Consider the following 24533-nt stretch of genomic DNA (forward strand, 5'->3'; position numbering starts at 1 on the left):
GGTATTATTGACGATGTGAGTTTGTCTTGTCACCTGTGTTCCCCAGGTAGGCACGTGAGGAGCATGCTCATTACCTCTCGACAATATCTCACAAGGTATGCATTTGCATAACAAATGCAGCATGTGTAACTTTTCCTCTGCGTTGTGTTCTGGGTTGTTTTTTTACTAAACTGATTCAAATGTGGTCTCACGGCATCTTTATTGGAGGTCCGCCCGTGTGCACAAACGCTCCATCGCTCTCCTAAAGGTCAAAGATAATGTCAAAACTATAGTATTATAGTATAGTATATTGCTATTGCCAGTGGTGTAGCAACATTCCCCAGTGGCCCCAAGCAAGCAAGAGGCGCTTCGTGCATTTCTGGCTGGTAAGATGTTTGCGCTTTTCCCCCCAAATTTTCAGCTATGGCCGTGATTGGTTAAAACAAACGTGTAGAATGCCGCATGGTCCAATCAGCTCAAATGATTGTACAGAATGTCCCGCCTTTCCCGACCAAATGACTGTGGAGAGGCACCAGATGGATTTTGCGGAGAACTCACTTGAGTGAAGCGCAATTTCCATCTGGCTATTGTCAGGTTAACAAATGACATGGTCCTTTCACAATAAAGCCTGACTATTCATGGTTAGTTTTAAAAAATGTCAATAAAAGCTTTACTATAAGTAGCAGTTTTAACTTGCGTATCGTTTAAAAAACAAAACAAACACCTTACATGCATGGTCATTTACAACAACAAAAATCAGCCTTACTATACATGGTCGTTTAAAAAAAAACACCTTAAGGTCGTGGACAAAAAAAAAAAAAAAAAAAAAGTACTTTAATAAGGATGACAATCAAGGGTTCTTTTTTTTTTTTTTTTTTAATGACCAAGGCGTTTTGTTTTTTTTAAACAACCATGCAAATGTTTTTTATTTTTTTTAATGTTTTTTAAATAAACCAAGACATTAAAAAAATCATGTTATAGTAAGGCGTTTTTTGTTTTGTTTTTTAAATGCTTTACATGGTCGTTAAAAAAAAAAGAAAAAAAAGATCATGTTATAGTAAGGCTATACATGGCCATTTAAAAAAAAAAAACAGAAAAAAAAAAACGCCCGGTCATCCTCCAAAATATTACCAAGCGAGTGCAACACGAGTCCAAAATGAGCTGAAGCACATCGATAGCGAGCGCCGGGGCGGGGCTCGCTCACGTTGCATGACGTCACATCAGACACGTCATAAATGCACAGGCATAAACAAAATATTTAATCACAAGTGCATTGGGTGAAATCAATAGTATACTGTAAGCTGTTCACATTCAACCAGTAATTGAGGAACACATGTTTTTTTATTTATATAGAAAAAAAAAAAAAAAAAAAACAACGTACTAAACTGTGCCCATAAGATCACAAAAGGTCCACAAAGCCCACAAAAATATTTGTCAACAGTAAATAGTTGCAGATTATTTTTGTGGAAACAAATGTGTAATCAACAACAGCCCCCTTCAATAAATAACATTTCAAACTTAGGCTCCCAACAGAAATAATTCCATCAAATGAAAGTCATGTAGGTAAATTGCAAAATAAAAAAAAAAATAAAAAAACGAGTTACATTTTCCATTCATAAAAGACGTTTGAGTGCGTCAAGCAAACATGATGGTGGATGGAAAAAAAGAAAAACTTGGCCAGAAGTCAGCCACGAAGGAACGGATCCACAAAGCTCACCACATCCAGCAGAATCATTTTGGGGAAGCAAAATATGCTTTGGAATGGATTGATAGGTTTTATCTTTCACAGCCAAATTTGATCAAAGCATGTTAACATGTCTTTCCAATTTTTTCCCAACTGTGGACTTGCCCCAAAAACAAACAAACAACAAAAAAAAAAAAGTTGCCTAACTGGCAGAGCATTTTATTACTTCCAATAATTCTTAAGATCATATAAAAGCGTTGGTTCCGAAATGTATCTACAGTGATATGACGGCTACAAACAAACATAAAGGCTTTTCTGTTTTGGTAACAAGATATTAAAGCTCTTCAAAAAAACGCTAAATAGTTTCTCCAGTGTCGAACAGTGGGAACAAATTTGCAAACATGCAGATAAGACTCATCTTTAGGTTGATGTCTTTGTGTGAGGATATTTTTATTTGTAAACAATAAGACACCGATGTTGATTACAATAGCAAATGTGAGTCAATGTGGCCGATGTGTGCGTCATAGTTGGAGTGGGGGGGAATAAAACCAAAATAAAGTGCTTGGAGTCACTCATGTGAAGGTTTGGCTCCCTGCAATGTCTCCTCAGTCCGCTGCTGCTAAAAAAGGAAACGACCAATGTTGCGTCTCCCCCTTGGTCACATGATCAAACAGCCGTCTCCTTCCTGATCCATTCCCTCAGCTTGGTGACGCGAGTGTAGACGCCGGGCTTGTTGCGGCGAGCGCAGCCCTCCCCCCAGCTCACGATGCCGGCCTGGAACCACTTCCCGCTCTCCTCCAAACACGCCAGGGGCCCCCCGGAGTCCCCCTGGCGAGCCAGGCCAAAACAACAACAAAGGTTAGGAGTTTCGGCGGCGCTGGCGTGACGAACCAACGTCCATCTCACCTGACATGCGTCAATCCCCCCCCGCAAGAATCCGCTGCAGAGCATGCGCGAGGTCACCTGGCCCTCGGTGACCACGTTGCACACCGAGTCGTTGATGATTTTCACCATGGCCTTCTGGAGGAGCTGCGTCTTTTGACCTGAGCAAAGGGGAGGGACAAAGCGCTCGCAATCATTGGCCCCTCCCACCAGGGTGCGCTAATGAAGCTTTAAGCGGCAGCCGTCTTCATGTATGGAGATGGAAGAGAGCAGATTGGAAACGGACGAGAGGCAAGAGAGAAGCTTGGCGTGATGTGAGAGGCAAGCGAGAGATCAAAAGAGGAAGCGCAGAATGACGGAAAATGATGAAAATCAACGTCTTCATTTGGATGACATATTGTCGGATATGCAAAGTGGGGAAAGTACGCACACACCGAGTACTCGCTCATGTGTAATCGGCCAATAATAGCTGAAATGGACAGAATGGCTCGAGTCGTTACAGGGGATGGGCGAGTACCGATACCAGTATCCTATCAGGCCTCATTTCAAGGAATGGGTACTCACAAAAGTGGCCGATACTGTTATCAGCTGCCAAAAGTATTAGTTGTATCGTATCCGTGACAACATTTGAGTACTCGTATGATATCTGTTTAGAAACATTCCTAATCAAATGTAGGTTACTCGTAGTATCGGTACTTGGTATCAGTGACTACTCAAGTGTTAAGTACTTTTACGGTATCGGCCTGGGGAAAAAAAAAAGTGGAATCGAAAATCCCTCATGAAATATAATAGTAGTATCGGTATTTGGTATCGGTGAGTACTCGTACAGTATTGGACTGGGAAAAAAGTGGTATCGGACATCCCTAATAACTCAAAAAACTCGGTTCCGTATCGGAGACTGCTCAAGTTGAGGACTTGTACTGGTATTGATCTGAAAGAAAGTGGTATCAAATATCCTTATTCATAAGTCCTAGTAGTATCGGTACGAGGTATTGGTATCGCTGACTACTCAAGAGTTGAGTACTCGTACTGGTATCGGTCTGAAAGAAAGTGGTATTGAACATCCATTTTCTTAACCGCTTATTCCTCACAAGGGTCGCGGGGGTGCTGGAGCCTATCCCAGCTGGCTTCGGGCACACCCTGAATTGGTTGCCGGCCAATCCAGGGCTAGTGAACATCCCTAATCAAAAGTACTGGTATTGGTATTGGTAAGAGTTGAGTACTGTAAAAAAATAATAATACTAATAATAATCCCCCACTGCTGCAAAGAAATGCGGCGAGTACCTCCTTCCCGTTGCGCGCCCCAGCCGGTGACCCAGCAGGACATGCCGGCAGGGAAGACGTGCGAGGCGGCCGGCAGGCAGACGGGCTGGATGGTGTTGCTCAATCGCAACGGCTCGCTCAGCTCCAGCACGGCCACGTCATAGTCGAAGGTCATCTGGTTGTAGTCCGGGTGGCTGACGATCCTCTTGAGCGGGCGCCGCTGGACGTCCTCGTGCTTGTACTGGGCCTGCATGCCGCTGTACGTTTGCCAGTTGCCCGCGATGCCGTTGCTGCAACAACAACAAAAGGTTACGCCAGCCGTGAAAAGATTTCATGCTTTGCCAAATGGGGAAATTCAAGTCAACATCGTTCATCTTCGCAATTAAGGTGCAATTTACATTCATGGTTTCGTCGCACTGTCGACACTCGTTATGATGACGTATAATAAGCTGGAATACTTTGATGAAATAATGTTGTTCCATTCTGCAAATATCAATATTTCGTGCAAATGTGCACAAACAATCCACTTCCTCCTCAATGACGTTGAAGCGCCCTCTGCAGTCCAGCATGGATAGTGCTCCACCTACAGGCCACTTGAAGGAGTGCAGCTGTGTCCTTCCTCAAAATGAGATGGAAATGTCGCCCCCAAGGTTTTTCTCAATTAACTGGATCATCAGGGGCCCTTTTTCACACTTTGAAATTGATATCATTCGTCCTCTGTTGTGCATAGTTCAAGCTTTTTTCTTTTCTTTCCCCCCTATCAAGAAGGATGCATAATGAGACCTGCTAAAATGTCAAATAGGCACTGAATAATGAATCATCTGTGTTTATTCTACATGAAGTGTTCAGCCGGGACTCACGCTGGGTCGTGATTAATAAAGCAGTGGGCAGCTGAAAGGAGCCACTTCTCCGAGATGATGGAGGCCCCGCAAACGTGGCCGGAGGTCAGGAAGTGCAGGCTGACCTGCCACGGCCATTCGCCCAAGTCGGCGTTTTGGCCTCCGACGATCCGGTTCAGCTTATACGGCCGGGTGCCACATTCTGGGAAGGTGCGGAGGAAGGAGGAGAGATGATGATGAGGATGAGATCAAGATGCCTTCAAGCTATTCGGTCGATTAGGAAGACTAATGAAAGGCAGAACGTCACATGACGTGATCAAAAATGAGGAACATACAGCAGCCATACCCGACGGCGACATCGGAATCAAGAAATTAGACAGATAAAAGCTGCTTTCAGAGAATTCAAAAAATAAAGCAGTCAATGCCTCAGGCTTTTTTCTCTTTTTTTCCCCTCCATAATCTTCTTCAAATGACGATAGAGAGATTAAAGGCACTTTCAGCCCAATTCTGAACATGGCGACGGGAAATAAAGATCAAGACGACGACTTACTGCAGCCGCTTTCGTCCGACTCGTCGTCGCAGTCGACGACGCGGTCGCATTCGGCGTTGACTTTGTTGACGCACTCGCCGCTCCTGCACTTGAAGCTGAAGGCGGAGCAGATTCCCGGCGCTGCGGCGGTCGGGTGAGGACAAGCGAGCGGAAAAACACATTCACTATTCAAATGGAGCAAAACGACAGCGTGCAATCGGCAGACGTCAACGCGAGCCTTCGATGCAAAATGCAGATTTCATTGATTCGGTGTATCGAGTGGGCTCCGGCCTTAGTAGCCTGCTTCAGTCACAGAAGTGAAAACAAGGAAAAGGCAAGAAAACAGGAAGAAAGATTTAAAGAATTAAAGGCAGCTTGCTAAAGCTAAGCTTGGCCTGCGGACGAAGCGCTTGGCGGCCGTGCTTAGAAACGGCTCAGCTGCGGATTTTCCAAGGCACGAGCGAGCGGCAGCGCTTACAGGTTTCACACGAGGCCTCGTCACTGCCGTCCTCGCAGTCCGTCCTGGCGTCGCACACCACGTCCTGCGGCAGGCACACGCCGTCGCCGCAGCGCCACTCGTTCTCCTCGCAAGCTGCGTTTCAAAGGGTCAAAGTGACACGGAAGAGGCCAAACAAAAACATCTGCTTGCTTGACTTACTGCAACTTTCCTCGTCGCTGCTGTCGCCGCAGTCGTTAACGCGGTCGCAGACCCACAGTTTGGGTTTGCACAAACCGTTGCGGCAATTAAACTGGTCCTTGTCACACTCTGGGGGACGAGGAAGGAAAACAAAAATAAGCTCCGAATATACATTCAGACACATTTCAAGCTTTTTTCCCATCGCGTGCAAAATAATTAGTAGAAAGTTAGCTTATGTTGGTGGTTGGACACATTTGCAAAGGCGGGAAACAGATCTGTGCACGCTTTGAGGAAAGAGTCCGAGAGACATCAACCAACAGACTAAAAAAACAAAACAAAACAAAAAAACTGCTATTTGATGTCTGGTAGCATCAGTCTATCCTTTTTATGTGTGGAGCAATTTATTGGGTATGTCTCAATTTATTTATTTATTTTTTAATATATATATATATATGTGTACCCTAACAGACCATAATTAGGCTAGATCTATGATTTTTAACAAACCATATATTGTAAGTGGTCACCACAAAAAAAAAACCCTGAGGCCCGGTACCAACCCAATGGCACCAGAAAAGTGGTTGGGGACCACTTCACTCGACACACATGAGCACAAAATATAATTGGAGCCTAAAGGGTGAGAAGATAACAAGCGATATTCGGTTGTCTGTCAAGCAAAGACAACCTTTGAAGACAGTCACGAGACAGGTGATAGTTGGGCGAGGAAACGTACCGCACTTCATCTCGTCGCTCATATCGCCGCAATCGTTCCAGCCGTCGCACTTGAGTTCTTTGGCGATGCACGCGCCGGATGCGCAGGCAAACATGTTGGGGCAAGCTGGAGTCGAACAAAAGGACAAGTGAAAAGTGACACGGTATGTTTGCGACTGTCATGTCGCCATCGCTCGTCTCCATTCATCAGTGACATTCCATATCCATTTGTGAAGACGCCATCATTCTTTCAAGTGGAGTGCTCCTGAGTGACACTGGCATTAAAACAAACAAACAAACAGACCCAAAAAACAAGCGCTCGGTACTGCTGGAGTCTCGCTGACGCGCCGTCTCACCCTTTGTCAAGTCACAGCTGCATTTGACAGTCAGCCAGCCACCACACTGGCACGATTTTGTCTGGTGCAAATCTTCTCACTCTCAAGAGACTTTCAACTCACGGTTTCCAGGATCGTAGGCGCTGTACTCGGCGCTGAAGCCTTTGTCGGTGTACGACTCGTCCGAGTGGAAGATCACTTCCAAGATATTCGTGGTGCTGGTCAGAGCCAACGAGGAAAGCTCGCCACAAAACCTGGTGCAAAAAGCCAATCATATATTTCATAGAGAAAAAAAAAAAAAGACCACCATTTTGTGTTCTGTCACTAGGTACTGCGCACAACATTAAAATGAGGGATGTATCAATATCCCAAAAAACTATCGGGTACAAATCGGGTTCCCAATGTTGTGGCCAGTCAGTGCATATTGACATGATACAGTTCAATCGTACTTTTTGTCCATGACTTGCACATAATCTTTGTGGCACACGCGGTCGTCCACGCCAGGCTCCTTCATCCGGAACAGGGTGAACTTCACACGCACCTTTTTCCCAGGGGGGACCTACAAACGCAGCACACAAGCGTTTGTTTCATCACAAGCTTATTTGGTGCTCCATCTGCGGCAGCCTGACAGATGAAGATCGAGGAGATAGTGAACAGCTTGGCTTCTCGAATGCTGCCTCAGCGCTCCTCTTTCGGCAGGCTGATGGAGGAGGAGGAAACGGGGCTGTCACCTTCATGGTCCACTTGCAGTCCACAGCGGGAGGATAGAAACTCGGGTAGAGTGGGGAGGTGAAGACTCCTGCGCTCGCGGTGAGGACGCTGCCGCAGGTCCGCACTGAAAACAATTCAACTGGCATCAGCGGCCACCTCAAACGAGCAGGTGGCATCAGTTGCGTGCTGATCCACCTTCAGATTTGGGGACGGCTTTGAACGATGCCTGAAAGCCAGGCCGCTGGACCTCACTGTCAGTAATCAGGTTGACGAGCATGATGTTTCCGGACGACACCACCTCCAGAGGGTTCGAGGGCGGTCTGTGACCACACTTCCTGATGGACACAAGACAATATGGATTTTTCTTCAGACGCCAATGAATACATTCCCAATGAATATGTACACAGCCCTGCTCAAATGCCGCCTTCTTGTAATAGGAGATGAGACCATGATCATTTCAAAACCAAAACTAAAAGCATGGCAGCCCACCGGGCTTATAAAGCACCGGGGAAACCCTGCAGTCGCTTTTAGTACAAGAAAAATCAAACTAAAGAGTCAGGAAAAGCCTACTATTTACTCAGAATTTTGCGAATGAAAACTGAACTAAAATATTCTCGGCAACGCACAAAAACTAACCTAAACTAGACTAGATGAGAATCCTCATTCATAAATAAACAAGAAGTGGGACTAAACCAGTCTGCATTTACGCTGACAAATGAAGACGAGACGAAAATGACTTCACCTAATAAAAACTGCACTCAATTCTATGGACATTTTCATTCATGAACAAAGACGAGACGACAATTATATGATTTTGTAAATCTGGTCATGTGACACATAGGGACACGCCCCCTTTCAAATCCGCACCTAGCGAGTGCAACATGCACAAACATTTGGGATAGACAGAAGGTGGATTCACGGTGAAAGGTTAAACAAACAAAAAAAAAAGTTATAAAGTAACATTAATCCGACAGCTAACTAATGCAGGCTAAATTATTAGCTCGTGCCATGGAGCCATAGTAGCCATGTTGATATATTGTAATTGTGTGTGAAGTTGACTTTATGTGAAATAGTTTTCAATCCGAAATGTTCAACATTATCTGCTGACAAAAAATATATACGGGGTCAAATCCTGATTAAAACTAGACTAAAATGTTGACAGTTTTTGTTGACTAACACCAGACAAATAAAATGTTGTTTTCTTGGACAAAATGTTACTTCTATTTCATCCCTCCCGACCGCATGCGCAGTTCGAGTAATAATGCATACCAAATTAGTCACCTGTGACCCCTGGGTGACCCTAGAGGGGTCTAAGTTCCGGTGTCACCCAAGGTTCGTTTTCCTCTTTTCTTCTCGTATGCATACGACGCATTTTGTACAGGATTTGTATTTATCCTCGCGACCGCATTGGTCGGTGCTGCGTAGTTTGCCGTCCAAAGGCTGCGGCGACGGCGACGGCGTTTTCCTGCCTTCCTGCCTTCCTTCCTTCCTTTCTTTTTTTTGGGACCCGATGTGGTCGCGTGTTCGAACCTTCCGTGGGGTCAAAGGTTGTTGACTTCTTCCGTTTGTCTGTTTTGCCACTAATTGCCGCGTTTGTTTTTTGGTGTGGGAAACTGAGACTAAATTTGAAAATGTCTGATCAAATGAACACACTAGCACAAGTGAACTTTATTTGGGTTAATAAAAGGCACTTCAAATAGTGGCAGGTGTATGCGACTCACATTTAACACCAGTTTGAATGTGATTGGTTAATTCTGAACTCCCTACTGCCCAAATTTAGGACAAATGTTTTCAAAGCTTGTATCTTTTTTTTTTTTTTTTTTTATATGACAGAAACCTCGTATTTGAAGGGTTTTGTAGAATTGTTTGGCAGCCTCTGCACGCGTTCTGTTGTGTCACCCAAAATCACTGCGGTGTTAAGAGAGACGTTTTGCAATTTTGGCACAAAGCTTTTGTCACATGCTTTTTAGTCTCTTTATAGGGGAAAAGATGTGCTGGGAGAAATTGAGGGTCTTGCATTAAGCTTTGAGTCATTTCACTCCAAACATCAACGTCGCAAACAAGATTGAAATGATTTAATTTGAAAATAAATCAATAAATAAGCAAGGCGAGATGGAGACAGATAAATAAGGAGAGATGAGATTGCTTTGGAGGAGATTCAAAGTCAAGGGGGGGGGGATCAAAAGTTTTGATAGAAGTGCGTGTGTGCGCGCGTGAATGAGAGCAACCGTACACACGCGTACCTTCAGTCAAATAACATCTTATGTTAGCGCTCTTATAAAACTCCCAGTCACCTTGAATAAAACTGATCGCTCAATAGTGTTTTGAAAATATGATGCGCCATGTTAGGTGTATTTGTTCCGCAGTGGATTGTGAACGCGGAACGTGTTTCCGCTGGTGTTGCATTCAAGGGCCTTTAGTTTTGAGGACGGAATCGTTCCCCCTGCAGACAAAGTGCAATTACACACAGCAGAGCGGCAGGATTAAGGTTGGCACCCTTCATACATTTGAAAGTGAAGGTCTTTTTGGGCCAACTCAATCTCACTCAGGTCCAGAAAGTTAACAATAAATGCGGCGCGGAAGGCTTCAGGGCCAAATTGGAAAAAAAACAAAAAAAACAAAACCGTTGTACTCACAAATCCAGTGAAAGGAATGAAGTGGAACCCACATCAAAACAACTTTCCTCCCTAAATCCCTGCGCAGCATTTCAGTCAAATACAAAGCGATTCCTCCTGGTCGTCCCTTGGGAATGCTGGACGACTCCATTTCCTCGGTCTGATCTTCAAGGATAAATAAATGCGAGCAACATTGGTTGAGCCCTATTAAACAAATCCGGCTCCAAGAGGTTTAAGTCCAAACGAGAGTGCGATTTATGTCAAAGTGATGTGCTGATGCTGTGGGAGAGTCAAATGAGTCTGTTGAATGTTACGTCTCCGCAGGGAGGCGGCACGGGACAGACAAGCCTGAATCCGTCAAACGGTTACGTTTAGGTGGCCTTGCATCAGCTCTTATTAGTGCAAAGGAACTTACTCTGTGATGGCCTGAGAATCATCGGGACTCAAAGAATCGTAAATGGAGACAAAGTCATCGGAGCAGTCGTCCTCCACGTGGAAGAAAGGAAACGTGACGGAGATCACGTTGGTGGCCGAGGCTCGGATTTGCCACTGGCAGCGGGAGCGCGGCGGGTAGCCGCTTGGGTAACCCGGAGATGAAAACTCGGACGCCGTTTCTTCAGCTTCCAGACGGAAGAAACATTCGTCTGCGAATCACACAATGATTGCAATTGGATGGCATTCCCACTTGATCCCAATTACATCGGCGCAATCTCAAGAGAGCCAATACAAGCATCGAGAAAACAATCGTACCTTGACAAAGACTCAGAGGGCGGACTATGAAAAGTCATTTAGTCACGAGGGATGTAACGATATCCAAACGATAATTATCACAATATTGTGGGGATGTTGGCGATATTTAAAAAAGGTCAAAATATTGTCCCCCCCAAAAAAACAGCTCATACTAAAAAAAAAGCACAATATTGTGCTTTTGTACATATCAATGTTATGTTTTCATGTTATGTTGTTAATGCACGCACACATATTGACTTGCTTCACAAGCGTATTGTGTCATGCATAAATCATAAATCAAAGCACGGTCCATGGCGACTGACTGGCCAGAGTCTGACTCTGCTTCGTGCCGACACGATTGAGAAATGAGAGCGATGAGTGATTGAAATGGGACCGACTGTACTCACTGGCTCGGGGGTTCCTGGCCATGCGCGGGTCAGTTACTGCAAGAGAAGGAAGAGAGCGTTAGAACCGTGAAGAAAGGACGGAATGTGCCGCGGACGCTGGGAGCCAACTCCATTTTGATGTAGTGGCCTAAAATATTTCGCTTTGCACATTTTCTGTGCCATTTCCCCGCCTTCAGGGAGGCCGGCCATGCTGTGTTTCGCTCACCTTGCCTTACAGCAGCAAGCCGTACATCTCCGCTTAAGGATCGACATCAAATCACACCCGCAGAAATCATTTTTAAGAGCGCCAAAGGCCTCAGAGTCACAAGGTCAGCTCTTGGCGAGCGGCCATGTTGTGGACAAATGCGACGGGAATACCAGGAAGACGCAATGAAGAATAATGCGCCATCCAGGCCGCAGCTAATAGCATTAGAGGAGCCAAACTGTCGCAGGTGGCGTACAAGCGAGATGTCGCATCATCTTCTCGGCAGAACTCTTAAGTGGGCTCTTCTAATGCAAAGCCGACTGCACACAATAGCAACGCTGATATGAGATGACAGCAAGCTTATTCAGCTCCGCATTGACAGTCTTCCATATCTGCTGACTGTTGGGCTCAAATGACAGAGCAGAGCTTCTTGTCAAACTGGAAGCTGCGACGCCACCACAGATGCAAGTTCTCATTTTTCCGCGGCTGCTCTATTTTTTTGTCGTAGGAAACAGTGCAGGGCCAAACAAAGACATAACCTCAATAAACAAACATATTGAGGGAATTCGAAATACAGTTTCCTCGACTACAGTTTTAAGTTGTCCCAACAAGCACTAATAAAAAGAATGGAGGCTCCCTACATAATTTACAGGGGTAGTCAAAGCAATAAAAAAAAACAAAAAAAAAACGAAAGACAATACTGTAATATGTTCTACTCGTATGCAGCCCCACTCGTCGAAATACGATATTTTGGTTAATATTTAATATATTCATATTCATATTCTTTTTATCTCTAGCAGAAGGAGGCCATTTTGATTTTCTCTTTTCTTTTCTTTTCAGCCACTTACACAATCTTACATCATATAAGTGAAGTGCCAAGCGGCACCGAAGGCAAGTGACGGTTCCACTCCTCCACCTGGAGCCCGAAGGCGGCCATTTTGTCGAGTGGAAATGACATCACAGTTGCTCAGGTAACAACCATCACAGCTCAGCTTCAGAAAACAGGTGAGCTGTGATTGGTGGTTACCTGAGCGCTAAGCAACTATGATGTCATATGAAGTCACCAGCAAGGGGTCAAATGGCCACCCCAGGAGAGGGATAAAAACTCATATTCCACAAATTCCATAAATGTAATCAGCACGCCAGCGAGGTCACGTTGAACATGTGATGGTCAAGAAATGATAAAGATTGACTTCCTCTTGAAGCTGCCCATCGTTGGTGCAGCAGATCAATCGCATTCCAAAGCAAAATGTGCTGCTTACACGTGGCCGTGATTTCACCGATCTTGATCTGACCGACGCTCCTCGTTCTTTGCTGCTCCGTTATTCCCTTCTCCAAGGTCTCCAAAACCAGTTCTTCAGAGAGCTCAGGCACAAACTCCAGGTCCGACACCGGGACGTCAAACTGGGACCAATAGTAAGCGATCACGCCCTCACTGGGGAAAGCAGAGAGAAGGTGGAGCAATTCAGTGGCAACTTTAAACATCGACTGATTAGCCTAGTTGGGAATTGAATTGTCAATAGGGAGACACGACCCAGAAATTCATTTCGGAAAAAGGAGCAAAAGTGAGGTTTCACGGAACCAAAACTACCTTTCTTGTACTAGCTGGTGTGCAAACAACACAAAGAATTTCACTTTGGTTGCTTTGAATGTTTGTTTGTGAGCCCCACTAATCCGAATCCATCGGGTTTAGCAATCAAAGCCATCTTTGAAAAGAGTTAACATCAAGTACAACGGCAGCCGACAGGCTTGTCATCAACTGGGAGTGACAGAATGGAAGAGAAGGAGGGACAGATTGACAAATTGTCAATCGCCTTTGTCAAACACCACGTTGCCTTTGAGCAGGCCATTGTCGACTCTTCTGCCTTTGCATTCCATCAACTACATTCGGTATTAGTCAGCTTAATTAAAGAATGTTTTATAACCAATGAAATCGAGATCGATAAACTTTCACGCTGACATTAACACCAATTCTGAGTGGCTACTACACTATTGGTGGCTCACGGGCTAATAGACAAGCAAGGAGTGTACCATGACATATGAGGAGTGTCAGAAAAAAATAAAAATAAATAAATAATGGGTCAATTTGTCCTGGAACTTTTCGGACACATCTTGTAATTGAAGCGTCAACACGTTTTGTTTTGTTTCATTCGATGTAGAAAAGTCAAATAATTCAGAAACAAACGCGCTCGTTCCGAACACACCAGGCAGGCCCTCATTTTGTTGTTTGAGAAGCATCATTACAATGCGTGAAAAACATTTTAAGCACTATGGCTTCAGTGCGAACGCTTGTTTACTTAACATTTCTGCAATAACTACATCAGCATGGCCAATTAACCCCCCAAAAAAACACACACAAAAAAGTACCTGAATGCTGTGACAACAGACTTTGTGTAGTATGTAGAAAGTAATGGATCCTTCTTCAAGTTTTCCTCCAGCTGTGGAGAGAAAATGCATTTTTGTTGTTTGTTTTTTTTTTTTTTTACGGACAGATAATGGAGAATGTTTGTGTGCACCTTCCTGAAGCACAGATTCAATTTTGATAGAAGTACATCAGATCATTTTGACATGAAAACACCTAACTGTGGAAGTGTCGTATAAACTGCCTTGCCTTTAGCCCATATCAGCCTTTATAAGACTCAATGAATACTTTTACCACTGTTAGCTAACACTAGTAAACTGAGGACGGTCAAAATAAGAAATATAGAGATATACAACTGTTTTGTTGTTGTTTTATATGCGGAACAATTACACACAGGAGAGATTTCTGCGCCTTATTTTTGCTCCTGTCTTCTCTCTAAAGGTGTGACAGCAGAAGACATGGCTAGAAATCCAAAATATTCATTATGCGTTTATTTTGATGTGACCAAGGTTAATATAGTTAATGAATACCTCAAACTAAAGTTGAAAAACCGTTTTTGTTCATGAAATAAAAATAAAAACATGCTTGAAAAAAAATAATAAACTACATTTTTGTTTCATATAAAGAACTAATTGTAACAAAAATGTCCTTCGTATTTGTCTTTGTCAATTTCTTATCACGTTGAGCTTTCCCAGGTTGATTTCCAATGTGGTTCTTTGGGACTGCTGGACGTCAAACAGTCAAATGAGTCTTACTTTGAGACTATATTCAACTTTACACACATCCAATTGGCTGGGTCGGGATTGGACGATATTTAGCATTTATGCAAAATTGGTGATCAGCTGTAACGTCTTTGATCAATGATGTCATTGATCGGCTCAGTGAAAGACAACATTACTGTTTTATATTTAATGTTTATAAGCATTTATTTTCGCTATTCTTGGGGAGTCCCTTTACCCACAAACGGCAAGCAGTCGACTGTAGAGTAAATCAATAGATATATTGTTCTACATTTTGATCAAATTGGTGATCGGTTATCGTTTTTTGTTGATCGCTGATCAGTGATCGGCCAAAAAATCCTGATCGTGTAAAGCCTAGTGACTTAAGACTAAAATTTATAAAAACTCAAATGAAACATTTATAAAAAAATAAAATAAAATAAAAACTAATACACCTCCTCTAAAAAACTATTAAAACTATTTAAAAAAATAACTCCAAATGAAATAAAAACTAAATATAATTAAAAATTCAGAAATATTCTAACCCTGATGTGAAGCAAAATTTGTACAAATCACTGCTCACCTTTACCTGCAACTTTCATAGTAGTCGCAGCTGTGTTTAGTCAATAAGCTTTCAGTCATTTCAATCATGTCCAATTTCATGTTCCAAAGAAAACTCCCAGCAAAGAAGGATAAAGCCAATTAAAAGCAGTTGGTTTCCGATGATACTGGCAGACGATGTTTCAAGGTTAGGAATGAGCAGTGGCGTAAGAATATGCTGCACCATGCGCCCATTTTATTGTTATGACCCTTGTGACTTCACAAGTGTGTTGGCATAGGTTAGCAAGACGATGACCCTTGCACGCAATGTACCCCAAAATAGTTGATTGAGCAACAGACCATAGGTAAGAGTGTTCAAATGTTGGTCATCAAACTCACGACTGCCTCCAGTTTGACCGCCAGTTCTTCAAATTGGGGACTGCCGGTGTCCTCCAGCTCCTGCTTGTATTGGACGTTGGGCAACGCCATGTGGCCGCTGAACACCAAGACGGACGCTTTGCGCTGCTGACTGACGGTGGCGTCTTCGGCATCCTTAACTGGAGGGCGAGAAGGCAACTTTGACACGTCATCTTTGGATTTGTCGCCTGAGACGACGGAATGCTTTTGAAAGCAAAACACTCGTTTTGAATGATCTCGAGTTGAGAGGACAGAAAAACCGCCTGCCATGTCAAGGGGCTGCTAATCAAGACTTGAGAGGGATTTTTGTCACAACTCGCAAGTGGAAATGACGGGGAAACTCTTGTTTCTGACTGACTTTTTTTTTTCCTTGCTATTATTTCAAAGCAGCAAGTAAGTGTGCGCTGTCACTTGAGCTAAAGCTAATGGGAAATCAAAAACATCCAAACAAGCCAATGTTGCCGTCTCCTGTCAAAGAGCTTTTCGCAGCAAGTACAAACACGGATCCTGATGCCGGCTTTGTCTTTGCGTGAGTCGACGTCCGCGTGGTAAACACTTCAAACATCTTACAAAGAATAACTTTGATTTATGCAAAAAGGAACGTCCTCATGATGTTCCTAAAAGCATAGCGGGGGTACTTGAAGTCTGTCTAAGAAGGAATAAAATGAGGGAAGCTTTCAACAGCACTCACAGACAAAAAGCCAAATGAGGAAAGCGGCGACGGCGGCGAGGACGAGGACCGCCGCCAGAAGGCCAATCACAGCGCCCAGCTTCCGCTTGGATGGGGATTTCTCCTTGCTGCTTAAGAAGTCGATCCGCTCGTGGCGGTCACCGTGGCCCTGAGGGAGGGACAGGAAATAGGAGCAACTTGCAGAAAACTTGAATTCAAGCGTTCAAACTATTTTCCCCACTTTTATGTTAACAAGAGGATGAAATTTTTGAACAAATATTTGTTGTACATTTTATTGTGTCGACCAAGTTGGCCCACCAATCCAACTTCTATTTTAAGCTATGACCGGATGGATACCAGCCACAATACTTAAGACAAAAAAAAAAAAGGGCCTGTATTTGTCACCCTTATTTTTTGTCTTGGGGTACTAATAGACTCAGATCTGACCTTCAGCAATCCTATTAAATTCATCACTAAAACAGCCTTTTACCAGCTGAAAAACATATCCAGACTGAAGGACTGCATGCGTCAAGCAGACCAAGAGAAGCTTATCCATGCTTTTATCTCCAGCAGACTAGATTACTGTAACGGTCTTCTGACTGGACTCTCTCAAAAGAACATGAGACAATTGCAGCTCATTCAGAACGCTGCAGCTCGAGTTCTGACCAAAACAAAAAGATCAGAACATATTACTCCAGTACTTAAGGATTTACACTGGCTCCCTGTCAGCTGTAGAATCGATTTTAAAGTTCTGCTACTCGTCTATAAATCACTAAATGGTTTGGGTCCTGAATATATCCAAGAAATGCTGATTGAGTACAAACCCAGCAGGGCTCTGAGATCCACAGACTTGGGCCAACTAGTGGAACCCAGAGTTCGAAGTAAACATGGTGAAGCTGCATTTAGCTATTATGCTGCACACAGATGGAATAGGCTGCCAACAGAAGTGAAGTCAGCCCCGAGTGTAAATGCTTTCAAATCCAGGTTAAAAACTTTGCTTTTTTCTTATACCTTTGATTAGGGACTTTTAAACAGCTTTAATTAAGTGTTTTTTTTTGTTTTGTTTTGGTTTTTTTTAGTAAATTTTGTAACCTATTTTTATGTATTTATTTTTTTCCTCTGAATGTTAACTACTGTTTCTTGATGCTTATGTGTTGTCTTTCCTCGTGTAAAGCACATTGAGTTGCCTTGTGTATGAAATGTGCTATACAAATAAACTTGCCTTGCCTTATAGCCCTTGATTGTGTTGCAGAGAACTTTGCAGTGCCGTCACGTGCTTTTCAACTTCCGTGTCCTGTTTGCTTTTGTGCATGACAAATCAGCTGAGATAAGCTCCAGAAGAAACTAAGTGATGGAAAATTGATGGGCGGATGAAAATTAGCTGAACTGAATGTGGGAAGACTCCAGCATTTGCCATATACTTTGATTGTTTTATTATGTGTATGTTTTATTACCAGCAGTGCTTACTTTTTACGTCTGGCAATAAAAAATGTTTGAAAAACGGAGATGTGTTCACTTGCGCCTATTTCATTACATTTAGAGGATTTGATTGTCTTTTCCATTTTGTTGTTAACAAAACTTGTATGACTGTCAGGACTGTTAAAATGTTATTAAAGAATGGCCGCACAGTTAAAGGTTTTATGATGGTGACAATTTGACCATGGAACAAAATTGCAATTATATCCATTATTTCCTGCGGGGAAAATAACAATCAATCAGCTACTGGACTGTGTTCAAACTTGTACTTGGTAAAGCGGTATTTTTCTAACTGTGTCTTAACTACTGGCTACAGCTGTGCCAAACAAGTCTGGGCGAGATGATTTAGAAAAGAGGATTAGCCTCGGACAACTTAGCGCGGTTGAAAAAATACGCAAGTGCTGCGTACGCTTGCAAACGCAGCATGCCGTAACAAGCAAGCTACATAAGTTTGCCAGACTGGTCAAACCTGTTCAGGACTCAGGCAAAAGATCTGACATTCATATAGTCGTGGACATGCTTTCAGGCACCGAATGACAAATTGTGTGTGCGTGTGGAAACTCGATGCATGCCCGATACGGTTCTCGCTCGTGCGGGCGCTGTAATCAACACACGATGAATTCAGCGCCTGAAGGAGATGAACGAAGAAGCCCGGGTGCCATTAGGGATGGAGAAGCGCGTTGCTATTAAATCAATTTGTCAGCCGGGCTGCCCCTTCCGATGGGGGCTCAATTACACGAGTCTGGATGATAACTCACTGCAATTAAGGCCTATTCTTACTCCGAGCCGGCTTCCGCCCACGCTGTCTAAGTGGAATCGAAAAACGGCAATCATGGGCCGGAATGAGGGAACTCTTTCGAGATGGGGTCAGCGAGTGCCCCGGGGTCTCTCCCTCTATCAGCCCTCCCCTCGATCAATTAATCACGGCTTCATAAAACCATTAGGCAAACTCCATCATGGCCCATTCTTCACACTGAGAATGAGATATTATCCCCGTTTGAAACGATGTGAAGCCTTCTTCTTTTGCTGAGCTGAGCAAATACGGCACAACCATCCATTTGCTTTCGACAGTAATGTCGCTTTTCCCCAGCAACACTCGTCTGGTGTTCAGCTAAAGTCTGCCCTTACAAATAAATACATAAATAAATAGCAGAGTGCAGGCTCCCACCAAGGCTGAACGGCTGTATGGAGCTATAGCTTCAATCCATCCACCCACCAATCAATTTTTGGTCCTACTTATCCTCATTAGTGTCCAGCTGGAGGCAACGTCAACTAACTTTGGGTAAGAGGTGAGAAACGGGGTCAAGCCTGATTTGGTCGCCAGGCGCCAGCCAATCACAGCACACGTAGAGTATATACACTGTTGCTCAGAAACTTTCATGCTTCATTTCAACATTCATGTTCAATTAATAACTTTTCAAAACTAATTTCTCCACTTGCGGTCGACTGAAGATGACATCACCTGTGCTGAGGAAGTAGGTAACGACCAATCACGGCTCAGTTTGCTGACCAAAGCCAGAAAAAAAATGAGCCACGATTGGTGATGTCATCTTCAGTCGACAGCAAGTGGAGAAATTACTTTTTTAAAGTATTAATTGAACATGAAAGAAGTTATCAAATTAATTTTGCCCAAAATATTAACTTTTTGCTGCTGAAAATGGCTCAATGAGTCAAGTATCCCTTTCAAGATGCTGTATTTGAGCTCATTAGATTATGCAGGTGAACTAGCCAGCGAGCACGTTTGTCAACAGCTCAATCATTTACTTTACAACTCTCCTTCTCATTTTTTTTTCTTTTTCTGCTGCAAGTTCCTGGTTTACAACAGAAACAAGCAGTGAGAGAAGTGCAACAAGTGAGAGAGCATGCTTGCTGGTCCACGTATGTCATACTGTACCTCAAGAGCTTCTTTCTGTTACCAGAAAGAAACTTTCAGTTAACTAAGATTAATTAAGGAATACATTTAAAACCTGCTGAAACACAGAAACGTTTGCCAAAGAGTTATGCAAAACTACGATGTGTATTTCCCTGACAGATATAAAGAGCTGGTAAGTGAACAGTGTGCTATGTAACCATTAATGAGCCTTTGGAGAGAAAACAGGTGACCTTTGGCCAGCTGACACTTGCGGTGGTTAAGAATGTATTATAGACGACTAAACAAAGCAAACAAAATCCACATTTGTTCTTGGCTGCATACATACATATTTATCAAGTATTGCCCTCCATTAATCCATTTTCATGACTGCTTATTCCTCACAAGGGTCGCTGGGATGCTGGAGCCATCCCAGCCGGCTTCGGGCAGTAGGTGAGGTCCACCTGCCTGAACTGGTTGCCAGACAATCGCAGGGGCAGGGCACAAGTATTGAATCTTCAAATTGTCTACAAAACACACTGCCACTGACAAATGTTGTTATGGGGCACATTTAGCCAACCTACAACAGAAAACGGGGGAATGTTTTGCAAGAATTAAGACCGTTTTTATCTTTCATTTAGGTAAAGTTACCGTTTTAGGTTCCAGTTTGGTGACTAGGCCAAGTGCAACAAAAGTACAACAGTAACTCAATGATTGCGTTGCGGCCTGTTGTGTTGTGTTTCACGTTTTGCGATGACACTTGTTTAATTTAGCGACAATGCTCGTCGTGCGTGTGAATGTTTTTAAATAAATAAATAAATAAATACAAAATCTGTTTGATCGTATACAATCGCCACTCACGTCGTATTTGGCGGCATACATCCTCAACGACACTCCAAACCAACAGGATATGAAGTTAGATCCTCTGGAACCTCCTTTGGTGATAGTAAAAGTTACAAAATCAATGTGTGTGTGTGTGGTGTTAAAAATCAGGTAAACGAATTAAGTTATATCACAGTTAAAAGAAATCCAACAAAAACTTCCTGTATCGACTCAAGTTGAAAAAAAAAAAAAAAGAGCTCTTCCTTACACACCTATTTGCTACGCCACGCCCACAAATACCTGCAGCCTCTCAACTGCCAGACATATGCCGCGTTCCATTTGCTTCGGAAGTGGGGATGACGTCACTCCCGAGGTACCAGCGTTTCCGTTTACAAGTCGGAAAACAACATGGCGACCACCACGAAAGCCGTTCTTGCCCTCGCTTTATCCGAATATAAACAACTTCTAGACAAATACGCGGTCCTTCTGCACTCAAACCTGCTGGATGAAGAGCAAGAGGAGAAGCGCAAAAGGTATCGTTTATTGTTTTTTTTTTCTGCGTATTTCATCATTTACAATAAGTAGGAGGGTTTTTTTTCTGCTTCTCGTCACAAGTTTTTTTTTTTCCCCCAAACTTTCAAATACAAACAAAATAGGTACAATCAAATTTCAATCATTTTAAACATGCACAGACATAGGGCATTTCCATTTCAAATATAAAAAAAAAAATGGCAATGGAAAAAAAAAAGGAAAAAAGAAAAAGAAAAATCAAAAGTATAGTTTTTCAATAAATGACGCCAGTCTTCCTGCATTCATGGTATTAATAAGTATCAGTGAATTATTATTACACAAGATTTTACTTCCTTTTTTCAATGAGCAATGTTTGGTTTTGTTCTAAAGAAACGACATTTGTGTATGTAGTGCTTACGCAGTAAATATATTGTTTATGTAAAAGTCAAAATTATTATTAAGAAAAAAAAACACGTGTAATATCTGTGATGGTAAGATTAAGATTACCAATCTGTGCCCCTTTAGAACAAATCCAAATTTGAAAGTCAAGCCAAAAATTTTAAACATACTGGCATAAAAAGAAAAGATGATCCAAATCTTCATTTTCGCTTTCACAAAAAAACCACAATTTCCCACATCCATCTTAAATTTCTTCTTCAAAAGTTCTTTTGTTGGGTAAATATTGTTAATAATTTGAAATTGAAGTTCCTTTGTTTTTGCTGGGATGGAAAATTTCAAATATTTACATTTAATCGCTTTTCTATCTTCTAATTGAAAGTCATTAAGAATATTGTCACGTTTCAGTGAACTAAATGAACAATTTTCAAGTACCGGTAACTGGCTTCTAATAAATTTTTTGTCACATTTGTCGTTACAAAAATCAATACCATGAATGAATAGCTGTCTTAAAGCTGGGATAATTTTCAAATGCATCTTATCCTGTTTAACCAGGTTTACCAGGGAGATGGGAAATTTCTTGGCAATTTGTTCATATTTATTTTTGAGTACATCGTATTTGACATTTCTCACAAAATCCTGCATGTTGTCAAATATTACCTTCCTCCTCCATAAAGTGATCTAATGCCCGTATTCCTTTGTAAAACCAATCCGAAATCAAGATAGAATGTATATCTATTATTCCATATAGGTGTATTGTGTGGTGTGAAGTTATGTCTCAATATGAGTTTTCAATACAGAAGAACCTGTTGCTGAAAAGTTGAGAGTTTTAGAGGAAGTTTTTTTGAGGTCAGAATCACATTTGAGCAAAAATTCAATTCCACCTACTTTTTTAAAGACAAGACCCACTGACACACAACAATTAATATCCTTGTAAAGCATACTAATAATATTCTTAAACCTTTCCCCAAAATCAAAATAATGAAGAGTTTCTAAAATAAACGTGCGTTCAACAGAGTCAAAGGCCTTCTAAAAATCCAGAAAGAGTATAAAGCCATCATCATCGTCAATGAAGTCACTATAGTCTATCAAATCCATAACAAGTTAATATTGTTATGAATAACTCTTCCTTTTATAAAGCCTGACTGTGTCTCACTAATAATATCTGTTATTCCTTTTTTGAGTCGGGTTGCAATTGATCCTGAAAAAAATGTTATAATCTGCGTTGAATAGTGTGATAGGTCTTAAATGATCTTTTATCTTTCTCAGGCTTTGGAATCAAAGTAATCACACCTTGCTTCATAGTTGTCATTCATTCTTGTCAAACGATACATTCACGAAGAGCATCAAATAATAATGACCTCAAATTTTCCCAAAAGTGTTGATCAAAATTTACATCCCATCCCGGGGACTTATTAGATGCCATTTTCTCAATACTTGCATCCAGTTCCTCAATTGTAAGTTCAGAATCTCAGGCCTCTTTATATATTGCATTCATTTTTGGAATTAGATGATCAATGTTATGAAATAGGATATTACAGTTCTCTTTTGAAAACTTAATAGAATTAATATCATTTTGAATCAAATTTCGAAACTTTATTTTCTATCATTTTTGAATCTTTGCATTCCTCCCCAAATTGCATAAATAAGAGGAATTCCCCCTCCCCCGATTCAATCTACTTTGCCCTTGATCATACAAAGGCTGATTGTGTCTTGTCCATATAAAGTTGGTCCAACTCATTTTGTAACTCAATCCCTGCTAAAGTTAAATGATTATTGTTACATACTAAATAGGAATCTTGTATCAACTTATTTCCACTTCCTTGTTTTTTTGGATTCAAGTCGTACTAAATTGTATACTTGCTTCTCTTATTTTAAATGTAATAAATTCCCATTTATTAATAGGCCCAATAATTGTGTTCTCATGTTTAATCTTAACAATCCCATTTCACCATTTTCTGGTCCTTTGTACCAGACTGCATTTGATGTGGACAACACATATTACATCAACGAAGACTGCGCAGTTGTGGCAAATCTCATTATGGCTGAGGACAACCACATCACAACAGGTTAGAAGAAATAGAAAAGAAACTAAAATGATTTCAATGACTCAACATTGCATAGCCTATTTTTGTGTGTGTGTATTTTAGAGGGCTTCAAGGAGAATGATACCCCTTCAACATCTACTTCTGTGCCTGCGAATGAAGGATTCAGTAAGGAACAGACGCTGTTCCTAATCCATCTCCTGCGCCAACATATGGAGACTGAAGAAGATGACGTTCAAAGACCTTAACTCCCGTCATAAATCTGTGCGATCAAATAAGAAGAACCTGTGGAAAGAAACGGCAGAAAAGCTCAGCAAGCAATTCTGTGAGTCCTTTCAGCCTGATAAGGTTGCCAGGAAGTGGAACACACTAATTGATGGCTACAAAAAAGTTAAAGACGATAACAAGGCGGCGGGAAAAGGAACTATGCGCTTCCAATTTTTCAAAGAAATTGATGCCATTTTGGGGGGCATCATGATATTGATTTTCCAGTGGTTGGCACGTCAGCAGGCGTGGAAGTCAAAGAGCCAAGAGAGCTTGGACTTCCGTCACCCCAAGAGTCTTTCCCTTTCCCAACAAACAAGCGGAACACCCACGACCTCCAAAGCGACCACGTGCAAACGATGACCTCCGCGAGGCAGAGGAGGTCGTTCAGAGGCGCCGTGAAGAATTTTCAAATCAGTTCAAGTCAGCCCAGCCTTAATGGGTCAGTGCAAATTTTGACATAATTCTCCTCCTCCTCCTTCTGCCTTCCTCTGCTGCTTGGTGATGACTAAAAACAAAATGTATAGATTATGTGCAATATAGATTATGCGCAATATAACCATGACTTGAACTGTCACATGACACTTTTCACTTTACATTTTGTTTGCATGATAAATACCTTACTACCAGGGGGGGGAAGTTTTATTGTTCCATTTATTGTTACTAATGTTTTGTTTGTTTGTTTGTTTGTTTTTAGTGTTTTTTTTTTTGTTTTTTTTTGTTAAACTGCTATTTCTACCTTGAGTCATTGTCATAAATAAGAAGGGACGGGATGGGACAGTTAACTTGAGTACATTTATTGACAAAATAATAAAAAATAATTCAAATCTATATTTTGTTTTTAGTTCCATTTTTATATATTTATATATATATATATATATATATATATATATATATATATATATATATATATATGTAAAATTTTACAATTATATTTTTTATATCCGTTTTTATTTTCACA

General features: G+C 41.9%; 1 protein-coding gene and 1 long non-coding RNA gene across 3 annotated transcripts; one reads left to right on the forward strand and one right to left on the reverse strand.

The window, feature by feature from the left end:
* Positions 1-1105: 1105 nt before the first annotated feature.
* st14 (ST14 transmembrane serine protease matriptase) lies at positions 1106-20713 on the reverse strand. Of its 2 annotated transcripts, XM_077526803.1 has the most exons (20): positions 20630-20713; positions 20397-20470; positions 16232-16379; positions 15523-15680; positions 13870-13940; positions 12765-12937; positions 11319-11354; positions 10598-10826; positions 7763-7902; positions 7588-7691; positions 7306-7415; positions 6980-7110; positions 6544-6648; positions 5835-5942; positions 5655-5768; positions 5198-5317; positions 4669-4849; positions 3830-4098; positions 2570-2706; positions 1106-2491 (listed from the first exon to the last, which is right to left on the reverse strand). In XM_077526803.1, exons 2-20 carry the CDS (start codon positions 20415-20417, stop codon positions 2330-2332), a joined length of 2517 nt encoding a protein of 838 aa, XP_077382929.1. In that variant the 5' UTR covers positions 20418-20470; positions 20630-20713; the 3' UTR covers positions 1106-2329. The 2 variants fall into 2 exon arrangements, with proteins under 2 accessions (XP_077382929.1, XP_077382928.1); XM_077526802.1 differs by lacking the exon at positions 20630-20713 and having other exon boundaries at positions 20397-20619.
* LOC144022208 (uncharacterized) lies at positions 20703-24389 on the forward strand. Its single transcript, XR_013284287.1, has 3 exons — positions 20703-20890; positions 23239-23332; positions 23414-24389. It is a non-coding gene; the product is annotated as an uncharacterized LOC144022208 (long non-coding RNA).
* Positions 24390-24533: the final 144 nt, after the last annotated feature.

Source organism: Festucalex cinctus, chromosome 7 (assembly GCF_051991245.1).
Source record: "Festucalex cinctus isolate MCC-2025b chromosome 7, RoL_Fcin_1.0, whole genome shotgun sequence".
Lineage (NCBI taxonomy): Eukaryota > Metazoa > Chordata > Actinopteri > Syngnathiformes > Syngnathidae > Festucalex > Festucalex cinctus.

What these genes read in the sequence shown, in the direction of transcription:
- st14 (XM_077526803.1), bottom strand. Translation starts at nt 20,417, where the DNA reads ATGTATGCCGCCAAATACGAC. An exon ending in CGGTCAAACTGGAGGCAGTC is followed by an intron (nt 13,941 to 15,522) that starts GTGAGTTTGATG and finishes TTCTCTCCACAG; the next exon opens with CTGGAGGAAAACTTGAAGAA. An exon ending in GGGGGATTGACGCATGTCAG is followed by an intron (nt 2,492 to 2,569) that starts GTGAGATGGACG and finishes CTGGCTCGCCAG; the next exon opens with GGGGACTCCGGGGGGCCCCT.